General features: G+C 44.3%; 1 protein-coding gene across 1 annotated transcript in view; it reads left to right on the top strand.

Moving 5' to 3' along the window:
- Window positions 1-10,857: 10,857 nt before the first annotated feature.
- LOC145341803 (solute carrier family 66 member 2) overlaps window positions 10,858-19,994 on the top strand; it is a 62,456-nt gene continuing 53,319 nt past the window's right edge. The window contains exons 1-2 of the mRNA XM_080186747.1: window positions 10,858-11,431; window positions 11,833-12,280. Coding sequence (XP_080042873.1) covers window positions 12,078-12,280 — 203 coding nt within the window. The 5' untranslated portion in view covers window positions 10,858-11,431; window positions 11,833-12,077. The remainder of the gene's footprint in view (window positions 11,432-11,832; window positions 12,281-19,994) is intronic.

Here is a 19,994-nt window from a genome sequence, read left to right as displayed (position 1 = left end):
TATTATTTGATTTGATTTATTACTGTCACCTCTACTGGGATACAGTGAAAAGTATTATTTGATTTGATTTATTATTGTCATAGTGTCATAGAGATTTACAGCATGGAAACAGGCCCTTCGCCTATCTTGTCCATGCCACCCTTTTTTTAAACCCCTGAGCTAGTCCCAATTGTCTGCATTTATCCCATATCCCACTATACGCATCTTACCCATGTAACTGTCTAAACACTTTTTAAAAAACAAAATTGTACCAGCCTCTACTTCTACCTCTGGCAGCTTGTTCTAGCCTCTCACCACTCTCTGTGCGAAAAAAATTTCCCCTCTAGACCCTTTTGTATCTCTCCCCTCTCACATTAAACCCATGCCCTCTAGTTTTAGACTCTCCTACCTTTGAGAAAAGATATCAATTATCTAGTTGATCTGTGCTCCTCATTTTATACACCTCTGTAAGATCATCCTAAGCTCCTGAGAAAAAAGTCCCAGTCTTTCTAGCCTTTCATTACTCAAACCATCAAGTCCCAATAGCATCCTAGTAAATCTCTTCTGCAGTCTTTCTAGTTTAATAATATCCTTTCTATAATAGGGTGACCAGGACTGTACATTATTCCAAGTGTGGCCTCACCAATGTCTTGTACGACTTCAACAAAATGTCCCAAATCCTGTATTCAATGTTCTCAGCAATGAAACCAAGCATGCTAAATGCCTTCTTCACCACTCTGTCCACCTGTGACTCCACTTTCAAGGAGCTATGAACCTGCACCCCTAGATCTCTTTGTTCCTAAGTCTCCCCAACGCCCTACCATTAACTGAGTAAGTGCTGCTCTGGTTCCATCTACCAAAATGCATTACCTAGCATTTGTCTAAATTAAACTCCATCTGCTATTCGTCAGTCCACTGGCCCAATTGATCAAGATCCTGCTGCAATTGGAGATAACTTTCTTCAATGTCCACTATGCCACCAATCTTTGTGTCATTTGCAAACTTACTAACCATACCTCCTATGTTCTCATCCGAATCATTAATATAAATGACAAATAACAATGGACCCAGCACCGAATCCTGAGGCACATTGCTGGTCACTGGTCTCCAGTTTGTAAAACAACCCTCCACAACCACCCTCTGGCTTCTGTCATCAAGCCAATTTTGTATCCATTTAGCTACCTCACCCTCACATGTACTGGGATACAGTGAAAAGTGTTGTTTCTTGCACACAATACAGAGAAAACATACTGTTCATAGAGTACATAGGGGTGAAGAAAAGGAGAGAGTGCAGAATGTAGTGTTACAGTCATAGCTAGGTTTAGAGAAAGATCAGCGTAATATATGGTAGATCCATTAAATGGATTCCCTGATGGCAGCAGGGAAGCAGCTGTTCTTTTTTAGACTTTTATATCTTTTTCCCAATGTAAGAAAGTGGAAGAGAGTATGTCTGGGGTCCTTGAGTATGCTGGCTGCTTTCCTGAGACAATGGGAAGTGTAGATGGAATCAATGGATGGGAGGCTGGTTTTGTGATAGACTTGGCTATGTTCACAGCCCTTTGTAGTTTCTTGCAGTCTTGGTCAGAGCAGGAGGCAAATCAAGTTGTGATACATCTGAATAGGATGCTTTCAACTGTGCATCTGTAAAATTTGGTGAGAGTCGTTGTAGACACGCCAAATTTCCTCAGCCTTCTGGGAAAGTAGAGGCGTTGATGAGCTTTCTTATCTATGATGTTGGCGTTGAGGGACCAGGTCAGATTGTTGATGATCTGAACACCTAGAAACTTGAAGCTTTCAACTATCTCCATCATCGTACTGGGGTGAGTCTGCTCCCCACCAACTAACAATGTTCCACTGGTTGAAAACAACCTGATGGTTTGATTGCTAACTGTTTTAAAATACCTTCCAGCTCACTCCATTTCAGAATAATCACGTTTTAGTTTTTGAATGCATGTCAATCGCCAAAGGTGTGGCACACCAGGCTACCGAGTCTGTTTCCGAAACAGAAAATTCTGGAAATAGTAGATCTGACATCATCTGTGGAGGGGAGAGAGTCAGAAATAACATTTCAGGTTGTGTGCTGTCATCAAAAAACCCAAATCTTTAGGTTAAGCAAAAAATAATTGAACATAATAAGCAGAGAAGAACTTTCTTTCACATTGAACGACTCCTTCACCTGATTGAACTTGTTCTCTCACTGAGTAATCCTCATACTGAACTTGTTCTTACAATGATCCACCCAATAAATGAATGGTGGCAAGAAGAAAACAGCTGGGAGAGAGGCACGAAGAAGGAGAATGATGATGACAGAATAGGATTTGATTTGATTTTATTTGATTTATTATTGTCACATGTATTAGCATACAGTGCAAAGTATTGTTTCTTGCACACTATACAGACAAAGCATACTGTTCATAGAGAAGGAAATGAGAGAATGTAATGTTGCAGTCATAGCATGGTGTAGAGAGCTATCAACTTAAAGCAAGGTAAATCCATTCAAAAGTCTGACGGCAGCAGGGAAGAACCTGTTCTTGAGTCGGTTGGTACGTGACCTCCGACTTTTTTATCTTTTTCTCAATGGAAGAAGGTGGAAGAGAGAATGTCCGGGGTGCATGAGGTCCTTAATTATGTTGGCTGCTTTGCTGAGGCAGCTTGAAGTGTAGACAGAGTCAATAGATGGGAGGCCAGTTTGCATGATGGTTTGGGCTACATTCATGACCTTTTGTAGTTCTTTGTGGTCTTGGGCAAATAGGAGGCATACCAAGCTGTGATACAACCAGAAAGAATGTTTTTTATGGAAGAGGGGACAGGGAAGGAAAGGTCTCCGACATCAGATCTGCCAGAAATTTAAATCACACTTCAATAACAATATTTGAAGAACCCCTACAGCTGTTTCTGTAAGAAAATTACATGTAACAACTACATCAACATTAACATAATACCAGGCATCCTAACAGCAAAGTACATAGCAGCACTGTCACGGGGCAGAGAATAAATTCACAGACTTTTGTCTGAAAAGACTGAATAGCATGAGACCTTTAAAAAGAAATAGAGGCAAAATAACTAATCCAAGATTTAAAGATAAACCCTGTGGTATAATATAGTCAACAGTACACCAACCTTACTCGGTGGTTTATTTTAACTTTAAAGTTATGGTTAACATTTGCCATAAATAGATTAACAAACAATTAAGCAGTATTTTTTTCCCCCTTCCCTCCTCCTACCATGGATGTTCATTGCCACTGGTACAAGTTATTCAACTGCAATTATTAACTCTCAATCTCAGTCCCCAACCCTTATCTTTTTCAGGTATCTGTACAATTTTATTTTAAGTGGGTTTATGTTGTTGTTATTCATCCATCGTCGTCGATGAGGACCTTGACACCTTTAGTCATTTTGAGGCTGGATGCGGTGTGTCCGAAGATGACTGATCAGGCCAATTCGGGCACGGAATTTCCTGGCACATATTGGACAGACTTGTGTAGACACTGTAGTTGTTGTGCTGGTGGCTCTGGACTTGTGCAGCCCTCACACTTAAGTTGTGCTTCAGCAATGCTCCTTGCTTCGCAAGCTTGACAGCCCCTGTGGATGAGGCAGCGCCTGGTAGGGCAGTTTTGTGCCAGCTTTTCCTAGGTGGTCATGTCTATGTCAAGACATTTCAGGAAGGCCTTGAGTGTGTCTTTGTAACATTTCTTCTGCCCTTCATGCGAGCATCTTCCAGCAGAGAATTCCCCAAAAAGGAGCTGCTTGGGTATGCGCTCATCTGGCATACGGATGACATGACCTGTCCACCGGACCTGCATTCTCATCAGCAGCATGTGGACTCATGGTAGACTTGTTCTGGAGAGAACTTCAGTGTCTGGTACTTTGCCTTGCCATCGGATGCATAAAATTCTGCGGGTAGGCAGACGGAAGGTTGTGTTGGTGATGAGGAGGTCATGTGCTGCACAGGTCTCCATTAAGAGTAGGCCGTACTGTTACATTTGCCCACTCGTGCCTCCAGCCAGGTTACAGAGTCACACCCTATTCTTGCATTGAAATCGCCAAGCAAGATCAGCTTGTCAGTACTACCCATTGCTGATAGTAGGGCATCTAGCTCTTCATAGAACTTGTCTTTCATCTCGTCCAGGTTGTTCATTGTGGGGGCATAGGCACTGATCAAGGTGGCTTGACTTCTGTTATGTAGCGGAAGCTACAATGTCATAAGGTCGTTCACGCTCTTGGGTAAACTAGCAAGTTTCTGAACAAGGTGACTCCTGACAGCAAATCCACTCCAGCATCACGACACTCATCGCTACTGTGACCGTTCCAGAAAAAAGTATCCACCTCCAGTTTCAGTCAACTGACCTACGTTGGCAAGCTGAGTTTCACTCAGGGCTGCAATGTCAATGTTGTGTCTTGCAAGCTTTCTGGCAACTAAGGCTGTTCTCCTCTCTGGTCTGTCTGCTGTAGGGTTGTCCAAAATGTGAGTGGTATCAACTTGTGTTTTATTTTGTTTGTTCAACCAAATGATGGGATTCCCACCAGATGCGGTAAACTGGCCAAGGTGTAGTGAAGCAGGCAATGTTTAGGGCACCTTTTCTAGCCCCTTCCTCATTCTACAGAGGTGAGCAGTGCATTCCTGAAGAGGACTGCTCAGTAGCCCAGGTAGCTGCCAAGTTTCACTGTTGCTTCGGTCAGTGGAAAACAACCATTAGACCTGAGCTGCCTGCGTGCAGGTTCGTGACTACAGCTCCCAGTGTATCCACACCTGCTGCTTCGTCACTCGCCCATCACCGCAGGACTTCGAAGGTTGAACAGGACGATGATGATGATGATGATGATAGTGTCGAGACTAGCACTTGATTTGGATTGAAGTGAGGGAAAGTTGTGCAGCGTCAGGCTCATTCTTTCTTCCCAATTCCCATCTGGATCCAGTGGCAAGACAAGAGTCAAGATGGCTAGAGATGGGACTAGGCACAGTGGATAACCAGGACGTCTTCTGAATCTTGTCCTGCTCTTCGCGTTCCACGACGCTTGCAGAGACCGCCTTCTTGACCATTGGACTTTCCATTAGTCTAGTCTGCTCAATCCATCGGAGTCTGTCTTCACATGCTGGGATAGACATTTCACCAAGTGTTGAGACCTGTTGGCTACCCTCACCTGGTTTAGCCGGCTTGTCGAAGCCATTACCCGGGGTGTGGCCACTGTCGCATGCAAACAGCGATGGGGAGCCACAGGTGAGAGCTGAGTGTCAGGTGGGGACAAAGGGTGGACAAACCACCCTGAAAAGAACGTGACATGTTCCCCCACCAGAGGTACTACCCCTCCCTGACACCCCATACATCCTAAATGGGTTTATAATATTTATGATAAAGCATTCCATGCCCTACTGACCTTCTAAGTGAAAATAATATTTAGGTTTCCTCATTGTCTTCCAGTGAGAAATGTAGAGTGGGGTGGGGAAAAGGTTCTAAGGAGGTATTGAGGCTATGGGCTGGGTATATTGTTTATCATCTAGGTGCCCTCAAAATGGGGAACGGTGAGATCCACACAATGCATAGGCATATCCACCTCAAAATGTTCATGAGCTAACAAATGAATATCTACAACAAGCAAAAAAGGAATGAGGATTATAGGGAGAGTGTGGTAGTGTGGCCCCTTTAAGGGGGTGATCCCTGAGGGCCACATGATTGGGCCAGATCCAATGGAGAGGCAGTATGGGAAGCAGAGCTAATTGAGTCCAAAGGTGTGTTTCCCGGCTGAGGGAAGATTAAGCTCCCAGGATGATGGGTGGGTTTCCATACTCATACAGAGAGGTTTTAGCTGGTCTGGCAGCGAAGGTTCAACCTGCAGCAGTGGCACAGTATAAAATTAAAATAAGGTGAAGCATCGTTGGTGAGGGCTCTGCAGGCAAATTGAAGGGAAGGTACATGCTCTCGGATTGTTGGGGGGGGGGTGGCGGTGGTGGGGTGTGGAATAAAGAGTCATCCAGCTGAAATGTGCATTCCCAAATGAGGAGAGAAACACAGTCGAGGCACGGTAAGAACATTTCCGGGATAATGAAGGGAATCAGGAAAGTGAAGCAATCATGCGAGACTATTCCTGCGAGACTAACCCTGCAAACTGGCACTGATCAATCTCTTTGTTTAGACCCCTAGTTTTCAGCATAGGTATTCCCCAGAATCTTAACAAACTCTGAAGCATTTGGCAAATGGACAAGCTGCAGAAGCCTGTTAGAAAGTGATAGTTCACAGAAGAGAAGCCTCAGCAACCTCCTTAAATAATATCCATTTTCTAACTAAAGATGGCTTATGAAGAGAAACGGAGTAGACTGGGGTTATACTCATTGGAATTCAGAAGAATGAGGGGAGATCTTATAGAAGCATATAAGATTATGAAGGGAATTGATAAGATAGAAGCAGCAAAGTTGTTTCCGCTGGCAAGTGAAACTAGAATTACATGGTCTCAAAATAAGGGGGAGCAGATGTAGAACTGAGTTGAGGAACATCTTCTCCCAGAGGATTGTGAATCTGTGGAATTCCCTGCCCAGTGGAGCAGTTGAGGCTACCTCATTAAAGGTGTTTAAGGCAAGGATAGAAAGCCCAAGACAGGTGGTGAGAGCCCTGTCTTGTCAGCTTGGATCGGGAATGTCTCAACTTGTTGGGACTCTGAATTGGATTTAATTTGACTTGATTGGATTGGAATAAAATTTTTTTAAAAATTTTTTGAACAATAAAGGAATTAAAGATTATGGTGAGCTAAGTCCAATTTGCCCGCTGTGATCTTATTGAATAGTGGAGCAGGCTTGAGGGGCCAGATGGCTTCTCTCCAGCATCCCAGTAGCAAAGGCACCTCACAAGATGGAGGAGCTGTTGTGCAATCCTCAATGGGCTTGCAGCTGAATGTCTTCAATCTAAAAAGGCCCCTTAAGGAGACCCATCTCAAGCAACAGAGCAATGCACTCTGTATAACATTGATGGAGCATCAGATAAGCCAAACGTGGAACAAGGCAGCCCATGACGTTCCACTGCTGTGAATCCATTTCAAGATGACTCAGTCATCTTTAGTGCATTTTGCCAAATCACTGACATCCGGCAGTCTCAGTTAGGGATCCTGGGCTGCAATTATCCTCAGATTAACATGGATGTGGACCAGCTGAGCTTGACAATATCAAACACTTGCCTGCCAGATATTGAACTGTCTCCTCTTTAATTCAGGCATTATGCCCTCATGGCCAGCCCTTGTCAAGTCCAAAATGCTCAGACACCATGAAGCTCTCAAGGACACTGGTCATTACTAATAAAGAGCACACCCCAGCTTCAGTACCTCTCACTCCTATCCAATTGGTTCCCTTCACATTATCGAAAGCAAATATTTGTGTTTGCAGAGGATGTTCAAGGGCAGTATTGCCTGCCAGAGATCATCATTTGAAATCTGTACAAGTGACCTTGGCATCACTCAGCTAAGGGGATTCTCAGTGCTGTATCCCTACTTTGTGACAAGAGCCTGGTCCCCACGGTAGACACAACTACAAGGCGAGAGAGGCTGAAAGTTTGAATGGCAGGGCAATAATGTGGTTGAGTCTTGTCACTTTGAGATGACAAGACTCTAAATAGATGGGTTCATAGCATGGAATCCCTGCCGACACGCAGAGAGCATATGGAGTAACATGACATATGACCCTTCTCCATGCATGGACACATGCTTCACCTTCTGTCCTCTTCACCTTTCAAGAATACAGACGAGATAGGAGAACACCTCTGCCTCAGTCTCACACTGCCAAGAATAAGCAAGAAATGGTTCTGCAAAGCAGCCAGAGCTGGGATAGAGGACAGAGTGACAGGCCTTCACTGCATCCAGCAGCCATCCCTGGGAACTTGGAGGAAGCAGACTCCTTGTCTTTGAGGGCCATCTCTGCATTGTGCAGCAGTCCCGGGCTTCATAGATTGAGAATCGGTGCTTATGGGTGCAATTTTAATATGGTGCCAAGAGTAAGGTCACAACATGGCAAGTGAGTCAGAGGCCAACTATCAGCAATGTATTCCTTGCATAATTAATGAGGTGGGAAGTGGAAGACATGGCGTGAAAACTGACAAATGCAGAACCGACAAACAAGAAAAACACTATGGCCGGAATTCTCTAACCATTCACACTCTGCCACCATTGCCAGTGAGAATGGAGAATTTAGCGCTCAGCCAAATCTCTATTCATAAACTAAAAGTAAAGTTTATTTATTAATCACAAGTGAGGGCTTACATTAATGTTGCAATGAAGTTACTGTGAAATTCCCCTAGTCGCCACACTCCGGTGCCTGTTCAGGTCAATGCACCTAACCAGCATGTCTTTCAGAGTGTGGGAGGAAACCAGAGCACCCGGAGGAAACCCACACAGACACGGGGAGAACATGCAAACTTTGCACAGACAGTGCCTCAAGCTGGGAATCGATCCCAGGTCCCTGGAGCTGTGAGGCAGCAGTGCTAACCACTGTGCCAGCATGCCACCCTGTGAGCGAGACCAGAGAATGCCAGCCATGGTCAAGGCTGGAGAATCCACCCCACTTTCTTTTGTGCCGACTACTGCATTTACTGCAATTCAGGGAAAATCCCACCCTTTGTCCCATTGACTGACCATCATAAAAAATGTCTGTCCTCCCACTACAAGAATTTTCCAGCCTCCCACCTCCTGCTATTTCTGTCTTAGCTCCTTTCACTTCCATATTCTCTCTTTCCTTTGTCCCCTTGTGAATTCTGAGATCTGTGACTGCTGCTCTTCATTCCTGAAATGAAGTAGAAAGGTTGCTCATGAATGTTGTATGTGCAGAGAGGGTAAATAAGGACTGGTGCTAAATTTTATTGTATTCTCTCTAGGATTTGTGACTAGCGGAGCATGTATCATCACAAATAATTACAAGTCGATTGACAATATCATTGGCCTCTGTCGCTTTGGGTAAAATGGCCTAGAATCATAGAATCCCTAAAGTGCAGAAGGAGGCCATTCGGCCCATTGACGCTGCAGCAACAATATCCTATCCAAGCCCTATCCCTGTAACCCCTTATATTTACCCTGCTAATTCCCCTGACACTTTGGCCAATCCACCTAACTCACACATCTTTGGATTGTGGGAGGAAAGTGGCGCAACAGGAGAAACCCACGCAGACACGGGGAGAATGTGCAGACTCCACACGGACAGTGACCCAAATCCGAGAATTGAACCCGGGTCCCTGGCACTGTAGGTCAATAGTGCTGACCACTGTGCCATGGTGCCGCCCTATATTTAACAAAAGTGGCTCAAGTGAATAGAGTCAAAGTTTCCCTCTGCACTCATGGTTACTGATTCTAATTGTCAACCTATTTTTGTAACAACGTCCCACGTCTATCTTTCTATTCTATGTATAGAATGAGCACTGCTTAAAATAGCCCTGAAAACAAAACAATTTCTGCCGAGGACAAGATCTCTCAAGTAGCCAGCGATAATAAATTATTTTCACCACGTGCAGTACAGATGGAAGTTTTCATGTATAACCTCCTCTGGCCACTCCAACATAATCATCAGAAAATCCATTGTCGTTCAAGTTTCACTGAACAGCACAGTAGAAAACGTCATTTATTTCCTGCTTTTAAATGGGGCGATTTGGGGGAAATCAACTCTTGCAGTGAATTAAGGCAAGGTAGTGCAAAGTCCAGCGTGCTCCTCCGATGCTCAGCTGGTTCCTAAGCTGCGGCTATTGCTGTCAGAAGCTGTGTAATGTGCTGCTAGTGACTCAGGAGTTCAGGAGCAGCGACAGCACGGGCTGGCTGACACAGCACCACGTGGTAGTCTCGACATAGTCTGCACAGGATGTGGGGTCTGAAGGACAAGGAAGAAAGCCAGAGGTCTTCTCGGGATGGCCAAGTTCGCTTGAGGTTCATTCACTCAAAGCTTAGCCCCTTGGACCCCACTTTGAGCGGGCGAGGTCAGCCAGAGTCCATGGGGAGAGAAGCTTGTGGAGCACTTGCTAGTTTTCACTCTCAGCCAAACTGTCAATTTGCACAAACTTAACACGTTTATAAATGGACGGGGGGCGGGTTTGCCAACAGGAGCCTCAAGTATTACCCTGAACCTCTGAACCATTCCACAGGGACACTGTGCGTCCTAATTGTATCCCCCGCCTCCTCCGACAGTGAGGGAAACTAACTTTCACATGCAGGGAAACAGGACAGATATAACAAGGAGTAGCTTCCAGCATACAATTCAGAAAATGCTAGTGACACTCAGGAGGTCAGGCTCAAGGTCAGCGGCAGGAACCGTTAACTCTGTTGCTCTCTCTCCACAGATGCTTCCGGACCTCCTGAGTATTTCCTGTATGTCGCTATGTCTTGTTTAAATTTCAGATTTCCGGCAATCCGCTCTATTTTGTTTTTGCCCAAGTCCACGTAACTTTGTTTGAAAGGTTAGGTTGCTCATTTTATCTATTCTATAATTAGAATGATCTAGCGTTAGTGCATCTCCTTCTGTTCACTTACACAGACACACGCACTTTCTCTCACATACACACTGCTTCTCACTCACGCACACATACACACACACACTTATTCTCACACACAGTTCCTCTCTCACACAGACACACCATCTCACACACACTTTCACTCTCACACGCACATTCTCACACACACAAATACACTTTCACACGCACACTCACAATCACACTTCCTCTCTCTCACACACACCCGCTCACACACACACACGTTCACTCTCACTCTCATACACGCAGACATACACATATTCTCCCTCACACACACAAATACACTTACACACATACTTGCTGTCTCATACACACTCTCACACACACATACACACTCATTCTCACACTCACACACATTCTCTCATACAACACACACACATACTTCTCACACACACACGCACACACTTTTTCTCACACAAACTTTCTCTTACACACACTCACTTTCTCACAGACATTCTCTCACAGTCTCACACACACTCTCATGCACACTCTCTCACACACACACACACTCTCTCTCAGTCACGCACACCAGGGCATGTTAACACCAACGCTTGATGTGGTGAATAGTTAAACTTCCTAAATAAACGTTGACTCGTTATTAACTGCGGAGGAAGTGGAACCACAATCAGACGAACAAATTGTGTGACCAGCAATAGGAAAGGGTAGTTCCAGCATCGCGCCGGGCAGACCTGACTCCCCTCAACGCAAGTTTGGAAACGGTGTTTGAAACCAAGTTGATGAGAAAGTGAAAGTGTCCAATGCAGGCTCTGAACCTCTGGATATCGAGCCGCTGCTTCACAGCCTGCCCTGCCGAGTGTAGACTTACAGGGTTGACAGAGTAACCGTGCCACACAGGAGCTGGTTACGGGGCTGAGAGCAGGATTGTATTTCTATCCTGCAGGAAGTACAGTCTTTGGATGCTATGTAGCTGAGGAGGATTTCCGGAATCGGTCCGAACATGCTAAAAGGTAAATTGGACTAAAGACAACTTTTATTTGATTTGTAGACGGACGCTTAACGGGGTTGGGGGGGGCGGGTGGGTTTGTGGGTGGCAGGGGGGCGCCGGGGCTAAATGCAAGGCGGAACATTCAGTAAAACTGTCCTCTCTTCAGACTGTAACACTGGGCACTTGCTGGCCCCACCCCGCCCCCGACCATCATATCAGCAACAAACATTCAGCAGGGTTTTACTCTGCCACACATTGCCTGGTGGGGGGGAAACAATAAATAATAATATATGAAAATTGATTGCAAATAGTGGGATTTGAAACATCTAAACAAAAAAACGTTGTAGTTTTACTGTCCTGTTTAAAGTTCATTTATTATTGCCACAAGTAGGCATACACTAAAACTGCAATTTAAACCCACAGAACAGGAAGAAATGCGAAATCTGCGTGGGAACACAGAAACTTCCTGACCCAGCCGGTTAAAAGGAATTTGCCGACGCCTGACTTGTCTTGACAGTTCCTGCTCATCCAGCCAGCAGTGACTTTGTGCTTTGCTGACTCTCTTGACACTTTCTGCCCCTTCTGAGCTCAGCTGTTTGAGATAGTGACGCTTGTTGTGTGTTGTGTGGTTTCATTGTGTTTTCTCATTTCCCTCTTCCCCCACCCCAATGGCTGGTGCAGAGTCTGAGCTTGGCTCATATCCCGCCTGGGCTATCCTGTCCTGGCTCTCCTCTCTCTTCATGGTGTTCGGGGGAGCAGTCCCCTACATCCCGCAGTACCGCGACATCCAGAAGAGCGGCAACGCCGAGGGCTTCTCCACCCAGGTGTGCCTCCTGCTGCTGCTGGCGAACATCCTGCGCCTCTTCTTCTGGTGAGTGTTCCGCCAGCGCATTCATTCCAGGACAAAGTTTTGCTTCCCACTAGATGTAATGGACCCTTCTACCTCGCCTCTCTCCTCCTCCCCCCACCACCCGTTTAACTTTTCCTGCAGGGCTGCCGACAGTGGCAGGATGAGATTCAGGGTCCTAAAGGATAAGGAACTGATAGTCACAGAGATTTGCAGCATGAAAACAGGCGCTTCGGCCCAACTTGTCCATGCCGTCCAGTCTTTACCACTAAGCTAGGCCTAATTGCCCTTATTTGGTCATATCCCTCTGAACCCATGTAACTGTCTAAATGCTTTTTAAAAGACAAAGTTGCACCCGACTCTACTACTACCTCTGGCAGCTGGTTCCAGACGCTCACCACTCTCGTTGTGAAAAATTGCCCCATTGGACCCTTTTGTATCTCTCCTCTCTCACCTTAAACCTTTGCCCTGTAGTTTTAAATTCCCTTACTTTTGGGGAAAAATGTTAACAATCGATTTATGATAAAAACGTCTCACAGCATTAGGTTAAAGTTCAACAGGTTTATTTGATAGCACGAGCTTTCGAAGCACTGCTCCTTTATCAGATGAGTCACACCTGATGAAGGAGCAGTGCCCTGAAAGCTCATGCTACCAAATAAACCTGTTGGACTTTACCTGGTGTCGTGAGACTTCTTACTGTGCCCACCCCAGTTCAACGCTGGCATCTCCACATCATGGCTACCATATCTACTATGCCCCTGGTCATTTTATTGACCTCCATAAGATCACTCTTAAGCCTCCTGCGCTCCAGGGAAAAAAAGTCCCAGTCTATCCAGCTTCTCCTTATAACTCAAAACCATCAAGTCCCAGTAGCATCCTAATAAATCTTCCCTGCACTCTTTCTAGTTTAATAATTTTAAGAAGTTTAAGAAGAATAATGTTTAAGAAGGGTGCCAGACAAAAGGCAGGGAATTATAGGCCGGTTAGTTTAATGTCTGTTGTAGGTAAAATGTTAGAATCCGTCATCAAGGAGGAAATAACGAGGCATCTTGAGGGGAACTGCTTGATAGAGCAGACGCAGCACGGTTTCGTTAAGGGGAAGTCGTGTCTGACAAATTTACTGGAGTTCTATGAGGATGTGTCTAGGGCGGTGGATAGAGGAGAGCCGGTGGATGTGGTCTTTCTTGATTTTCAGAAGGCGTTTGACAAGGTACCTCACAAGAGGTTATTGCAGAAGGTCAGGGGACATGGAGTTGGGGGTAGGGTGTTAGCGTGGATAGAGGACTGGTTGTCAAATAGGAGGCAGAGAGTGGGGGTCAATGGGTGCTGTTCGGATTGGTGGTTGGTGACTAATGGAGTGCCCCAGGGGTCGGTGCTGGGGCCTCAGCTATTTACCATTTATATAGATGATCTGCAGGAGGGAACCGAGTTTATGGTGTCGAAATTTGCTGATGACACCAAGATTGGTGGAACGGCAAATTGCACGGAGGGTGTGGAGAGTCTGCAGAAGGATCTAGATAGGCTGGGCGAATGGGCCAGGAACTGGCAAATGGAATTTAATGTTGGCAAGTGCGAGGTGGTCCACTTTGGTAGGAACAATGGTAGGAAGGATTATTACTTACGTGGAGAAAACTGCAGCAAGCGACAGTGCAGAGGGACCTCAGGGTCCTTGTGCATGAGTCGCAAAAACCCAGCTTGCAGGTACAGCAGGTGGTCAGGAAGGCAAATGGGATGCTGGCCTTCAAAGCGAGGGGGATTGAATATAAAAGTAGGGAGGTCTTGCTGCGGCTGTATAGGGCATTGGTGAGACCGCAGCTGGAGTACTGTGTGCAGTTTTGGGCGCCATACTTACGCAAGGATATTTTGGCCTTGGAGGGAGTGCAGAAGAGGTTTACTAGGCTGATGCCAGAGTTGAGGGGGTTGAGCTATGAGGAGAGGCTGAATAAACTAGGCTTGTACTCGTTAGAGTTTAGAAGAATGAGGGGAGATCTCATTGAGACGTATAAGATGATGAATGGGATGGATAGGATAGAGGTGGAGAGACTCTTCCCGCTCAGAAAGGATAGTAGGACTAGGGGGCACAGCCTCAAGATAAAGGGGGGGCGGTTTAGAACGGAGTTGAGGAGGAACTTCTTCACTCAAAGGGTGGTGAATCTCTGGAATTCTCTGCCCGTTGAGGTGGTGGAGGCTGCCTCGCTAAATGTTTTTAAGATGCGGGTTGATGGGTTTTTGATAAGAGAGGGGATTAAGGGTTGTGGGGAGAGGGCGGGAATGTGGAACTGAGCCACGAAAGATCAGCCATGATCTTATTGAATGGTGGGGCAGGCTCGAAGGGCCAGATGGCCTACTCCTGCTCCTATTTCTTATGCTCTTAATACCCTTTCTATAATAGAAAGTCAGACCTCAAATAACTTCTAACAAAGCAAAAAAAGTAGCTGTTATGCATTAGATCTTAAAATATTCCAGGTCTTTGGCTCTATTTACATAGGAACATGGGGAGTAGGAGTGGGAGTAAGCAATTCAGCCTTTCGAGCTCACTCTGTCATTTAACTGATCATGGTTGATCTTATCCTAGTCTCAGCTCTACTTTCCTGCCAGCTCCTCATTGCCCTTTATTTCTCCTTTCTTTCTTGATTCTGCCTTCACTGAACTTTAGGGCAGTCTGTTCCACAGATAGAAGTTTAAAGTTTATTTATTAGTGTCACAAAAAGGCTTACATTAACACTGCAATGAAGTTACTGTGAAAATGCTCTAGTCGGTGCACTCCGGTGCCTGTTTGGGTACACCAGGGGATCATTTAGGAAGACCAATTTTAGGTCCACATTGCATCTGGTAATAGAGGGTGTTATGCAACATAATCAACAATTCTTAAAGGACTGCTGCAGGCAGCTCCCAAAACAGCCCCCAAAAAATTCTACTTTGTTTTCCTGGGCAGAAGGTGCAGAGGTATTATTCGGGTACACTGAGGGAGAATTTAGCATGGCCAATGCAACTAACCAGCATGCCTTTCGGATTGTGGGAGGAAACCAGAGCATCTGGAGGAAACCCACGCAGACACGGAGAGAACGTGCAGACTCCACATAGACAGTGACCCAAGTGAGGAATGGAACCCTGGTCCTGGCGCTGTGAGGCAGCAGTGCTATTTTATAACCCTCTGAGAGAAGTAGTTTCCCATCATCTCAGTATTGAACCTACCCCCTCATTCTACATCTATGACCTCTTGTTCTAGACTGTCCCACAAGGGGGAACATCTGTTTAATGTCCACTTTATCATTTGGCATTTTATATACCTCGATCCGTTCCCTGCACATTGATTTACTTTATCCAGAAGACCAAATGTCAGTCTGGGTTATTATTCTGAAATTGGTATCATGTTTATATCTCACTATTTGCACCTATTCCACTTCCATTAAATACATGGGGAGTTATGTTCTCTCTGTTGCCTCTAATCTATTCCAACACATCCTGGCTGGCCTCTCTTGTTCTATCTATTCTCCCATAAATTTGAGATTATCTGCTGCCCATGTTTAAACTTGTATCTTGTTTCATTCACCCATCACTCCCTGTGTACGTCCATTGACCTACATTGGTTCCTAGTTAAGCAACTTACAGTTTTTAAACTTTGTCCATTTTCAAATCCCTCCCTGATTTTGCTCCTTCCTATCTCTGCAATTTGCTCAAGCCCCGCAATCTGAGATATCTGCACTCCTCCAACCCTGGACACTTGAGCATCCTGAATTTTAAGTGCTGCACCATCGGTATGCCTTCACCTACCAAGTGTTTGGTTCCTGGACCAGAACCCCAAATTGCATTACGAAACTGGATTAGACCCCAACAAATTTTCCATTTTAGCATAAATGTGAGGATAGGAAGCTTTACTCCAAGAGTAATCCCACTGACAAATTAGGGATCTTTAATGGAAACAAACTTTAATACAGTTTAAATATAACTAACAAATGAAGCAGCTTAACTATTAACAGTTGGACAATATTTAAAAATAAAAGGAATCAACTTTAATTTCTAATTTATCACTGCGCCATTCTAAATGAGCAACGTTCCTCTTACAGACTTAAATGCCACTTTATTACAGTTAGCAACCATAAATATACTTGCTATAATGAGTATAAACACTGTTGAAGCTTTTGGAGTGAAAATGAATTTCAGAACAGCTTACAAAAGTCCATATCTTCAAACAATTCTCAGCTAGAACTGCAACTCTTAACTGCAAAAGTTTCTTTCTGCCTGCTACTGATCCAGCTCTGAACATTAACCACATTATCACATGACCCTGTCAATCAACTTCCCAAGGAATCTTTTGGGTATACAAATGTCCATTAGCTCCAGCAAAGTAAGAAATTCCCAGTTCAAATGAGTCATTAAATTGCTTTTAGAGCCCTTGAGCTAAATGTTTCCCAAACATACCAACTGCCTGCTAAATAAAGCTGAAATTTTAAACATTCCCCTTAAACAAAGAAAAATAGATCAATTACACCACTATCATCATGTTACAGCTGTACAGAACTGCGGTCACACTTGGAGTACTGCATACAGTTCTGGTCGCTGCATTATAGGAAGGATGTGGAAGCATTGGAACGGGTGCAGAGGAGATTTACCAGGATGTTGCCTGGTTTGGTGGGAAGGTCTTATGAGGAAAGGCTGAGGCACTTGAGGCTGTTTTCATTAGAGAGGAAGGTTAGGAGGTTACTTAATAGAGGCATACAAGATGATCAGAGGATTAGATAGGGTGGACAACGAGAACCTTGTTCCTCGGATGGTGATGGCTAACATGAGGGGACATAGCTTTAAATTGAGGGGTGTTAGATATAGGACAGATGTCAGAGGTAGGTTCTTTACTCAGAGAGTAGTAAGGGCATGGAATGCCCTGCCTGCAACAGTAGTGGACTCATCAACATTAAGGGCATTTAAATAGTCATTGGATAAACATATGGATGATATTGGAGTAGTGTAGATTAGATGGGCTTTAGATTGGTTTCGCAGGCAGGCGCAACATCGGGGGCCAAAGGGCCTGTACTGTGCTGTAATTTCTATGTTCTACGTTCTATCATCACACAAGGCTCTGTAATTCTCTTCCTAGTCCTCTTTAGCATTCTTTTCTAATTAAAATGCTCCTTAACACCTTTCTCTTTGACCACATCTGTCTTAATATCTCTTCAAGGGCTATGTCAAACTATGGTAAGTCTTCTATGAAGCATCCACAGACATTTGTGCCAGATAAATACAAACTATTTTTGTTGATCCAGATTTATTTGTTCCATGTAATTTACATTTGTTTAATGTGATGAGGTCCTCTCTTAATGACTTCCTTCCAAGATTGAAAATCCCAAATTTCTCCGCATTTTTCTCACTATTCTTGCTTCTTTCGCTACTGCCTCTGGACTAATCACAGTCAAAACTCAGTAGCTATAATCATTTATTGAGAAGTTACTTATATCAGGGAAGGTTATACTTTTAGGCAGAATTTATACTGCAGTCTTTAGGAACGCAGACTAGTGTGAAATGAGCTGCTGGAGAGGTCTCACACTTCATGGCTTTAATGTGCTCAGCATGATTCCCAGTCATACTGTCACTTAAACGTCTTATTAAAGTTGTATTATAAATCCAGAATTAGGATCCAATTTAGCTCCAGGGATGCAGTGTGTGGCTGGGAGAGGCATGCTCACTTCTAAACTGCAGTGTAACTCTAGTGAAAGGTCAAAGCACTTTGTTAAGCGCTCTCAGGTGTATTTGATACTTTTATACCTACTTGCAGTTAATTTAAATATTTAGATGCAGTGCTGTCTGCAAGTTCTAAACATCTTAACAGTAACTGTTAGTCTTGAGCTATATGAATGCACACACCACATATTTCTGGGTAAAAGACTAGTCAGGTAGTGTAAATTGGGTACTCTTATTGGTCCTAGGTGATGCCCTAGTGGTATTTTCACTAGATTTAATTTTAATCCAGGAACTCAACTAATGTTCTGTGGACCCAGGTTCAAATCCCACCACGGCAGATGGTGGAATTTGAATTCAATAAAATATATCTGGAATGAAGAATCTATTGATAACCATGAAGCCATTGTTGATTGTCAGAAAAACCCATCTAGTTCACTAATGTCCTTTAGGGAAGGAAATCTGCTGTCCTTACCTGGTCCGGCCACATTTGACTCCAGAGCCATAGCGATGTAGTTGACTCTCAGCTGCCCTCCAAGGTCAACTAAGGAAGGGCAATAAATGCTGCCCAGCCAGCGACATCCATATCCTAGAAATGAATTTAAAAAGTCCCTTGAAGCAAGAGAGAAATAACAGAACCCATGATAAGGCCTTGCACATAGAGCCTTTTAACATGGGGTTATGGTTGCACTGCAGTGACTGCCTGCCTCTGGCTGATCAGGAAACTCTCTCACTCTTACTGCCTACCTTAGGTGTATCGGAAGGATTTACAAGTTGACAATAAACCTGTTTGGTCATGCTACACAGACATCTTCAGTGACTATCCAGTCCTGGAATGGGACTTGAACCCAGAGCTCCTGATAGGGCTGTTACACACTAGTTGAGTATAGCCTATACTCTGTCTGCCTGGTACAAATATGTGGTTTGCATTGATCAGACAGAGATTAGGATGCACTGCCTACATACCTGTCATTCCACCAGCACTGAAATTCATGCATGACATTGCTTAACTGCGTGGTGGGCAGACTATCTTTCTGGGCTGAAGTCAGCATCCAATCAGCGGGGGATATCATCCATATCACCATTGCATTGTAACTGCGTGAAGTGGCTTGCATAACCTGTTGCTCAAAGTTTTGAGATACTTTTTTTCCTCAGGATGATTTGAGGTAGACTGGGTAATTTTTAGTTCTGAAAGTGTTGGGCTTTGAGCCACTTGTGAGTTTGTGCGATACATGCACAACAAACAATGATCTGATCAGGATAGCCATTGTTTCTGCGGAATGAATTTAATATTCTCTATTCTGTGCTAAGCTTGCAAGTTGAACGAATGGCTTGGCTCTATTTGCAAGAATGCCGATAAGTTCATTTTTGAAGCTGAAAGGTGCCCAGTCTGCCTCAGATTACCATGCAAATGTTGCTTTAAAAATTGAGTAGCAGGCTGAGGAAGTCATTTCATGCTGCCAATATGCAGTGGCGATTCAAGTGACATTATCCGTCACCAAGTGCAACGGAAAGGGGTTTGTTTCGAAATGCTGACAGGAATTATTGCTAAAAGAGAAGTGAAGACTGCCCTATCAAAATCATCTGGGGTGATTCAGAGGAAGAATCTACAAACCACAAACTTGTGTGCTAATGAGGCCTTTACAGCTTCAAATGCACTTTGTCATCCTTGTTAATCTTAAAACTTGTGTGTATTTGTTAAGGGGAGAATAAAGCAGTATTGTATTATAATCTATTTCTTTCATGTTTAATAAATGTTTTCTTTTGTTGGTAAATACTAATTAGTGGGCCTGTGACAACGTTTCTTCCACTTTTGATTAAAAAAATAAAAGTTATGGTCTTTGAGCCAAGGTCCCTTTCTGGGATCTTGCCACCCAGTTGCAACACAAACTGGGATTGTAACAGTACTTTTTGCCATTCTCCATGTAGACTCATGGATTGTAACCTGGCACATGACTGCAATGTAGCAGTGAAATGTGGCACCTGTATGTACATTCTCGTAACAGTTCTTTACAAATACAATAACATACTATAATAACTTAATAAAGAGACGGTACTGTATTAA

This window comes from Carcharhinus amblyrhynchos, chromosome 4 (assembly GCF_965287045.1).
Source record: "Carcharhinus amblyrhynchos chromosome 4, sCarAmb.v2.hapA, whole genome shotgun sequence".
NCBI classification, from domain to species: domain Eukaryota; kingdom Metazoa; phylum Chordata; class Chondrichthyes; order Carcharhiniformes; family Carcharhinidae; genus Carcharhinus; species Carcharhinus amblyrhynchos.
The sequence above is the reverse complement of the archived record's forward strand: the minus strand, read 5'-3'. Positions and strand labels throughout refer to the sequence as shown.